We start from the raw sequence: 204 nt of genomic DNA, 5'->3' as shown, positions 1-204 counted from the left end.
GGGGCATGGAGGTCGCAAGGGCTCAGCCTGCCATGTCCCCATCCCCCCGACCCGCAGCGAAACACTCTTCTTCGAGATGGCAGACCGCCTGGTGGAGGATGGCTGGAGGGAGCTGGGCTACGAGTACATCAACATCGACGACTGCTGGTCTGCCAAGCAGCGGGATGCGGCGGGGCGGCTGGGGTCCCACCCCGCAAAGGTTTC

General features: G+C 65.7%; 1 protein-coding gene across 1 annotated transcript in view; it reads left to right on the top strand.

The window, feature by feature from the left end:
- Nucleotides 1-61: 61 nt before the first annotated feature.
- NAGA (N-acetylgalactosaminidase, alpha-) overlaps nucleotides 62-204 on the top strand; it is a 3,223-nt gene continuing 3,080 nt past the window's right edge. The window contains exon 1 of the mRNA XM_009579907.1: nucleotides 62-192. Coding sequence (XP_009578202.1) covers nucleotides 77-192 — 116 coding nt within the window. The 5' untranslated portion in view covers nucleotides 62-76. The remainder of the gene's footprint in view (nucleotides 193-204) is intronic.

The sequence above is a fragment of the Fulmarus glacialis genome, unplaced genomic scaffold (genome assembly GCF_000690835.1).
Source record: "Fulmarus glacialis isolate BGI_N327 unplaced genomic scaffold, ASM69083v1 scaffold32966, whole genome shotgun sequence".
Lineage (NCBI taxonomy): Eukaryota > Metazoa > Chordata > Aves > Procellariiformes > Procellariidae > Fulmarus > Fulmarus glacialis.
This window is presented reverse-complemented; position numbering and strand designations above follow the sequence as displayed.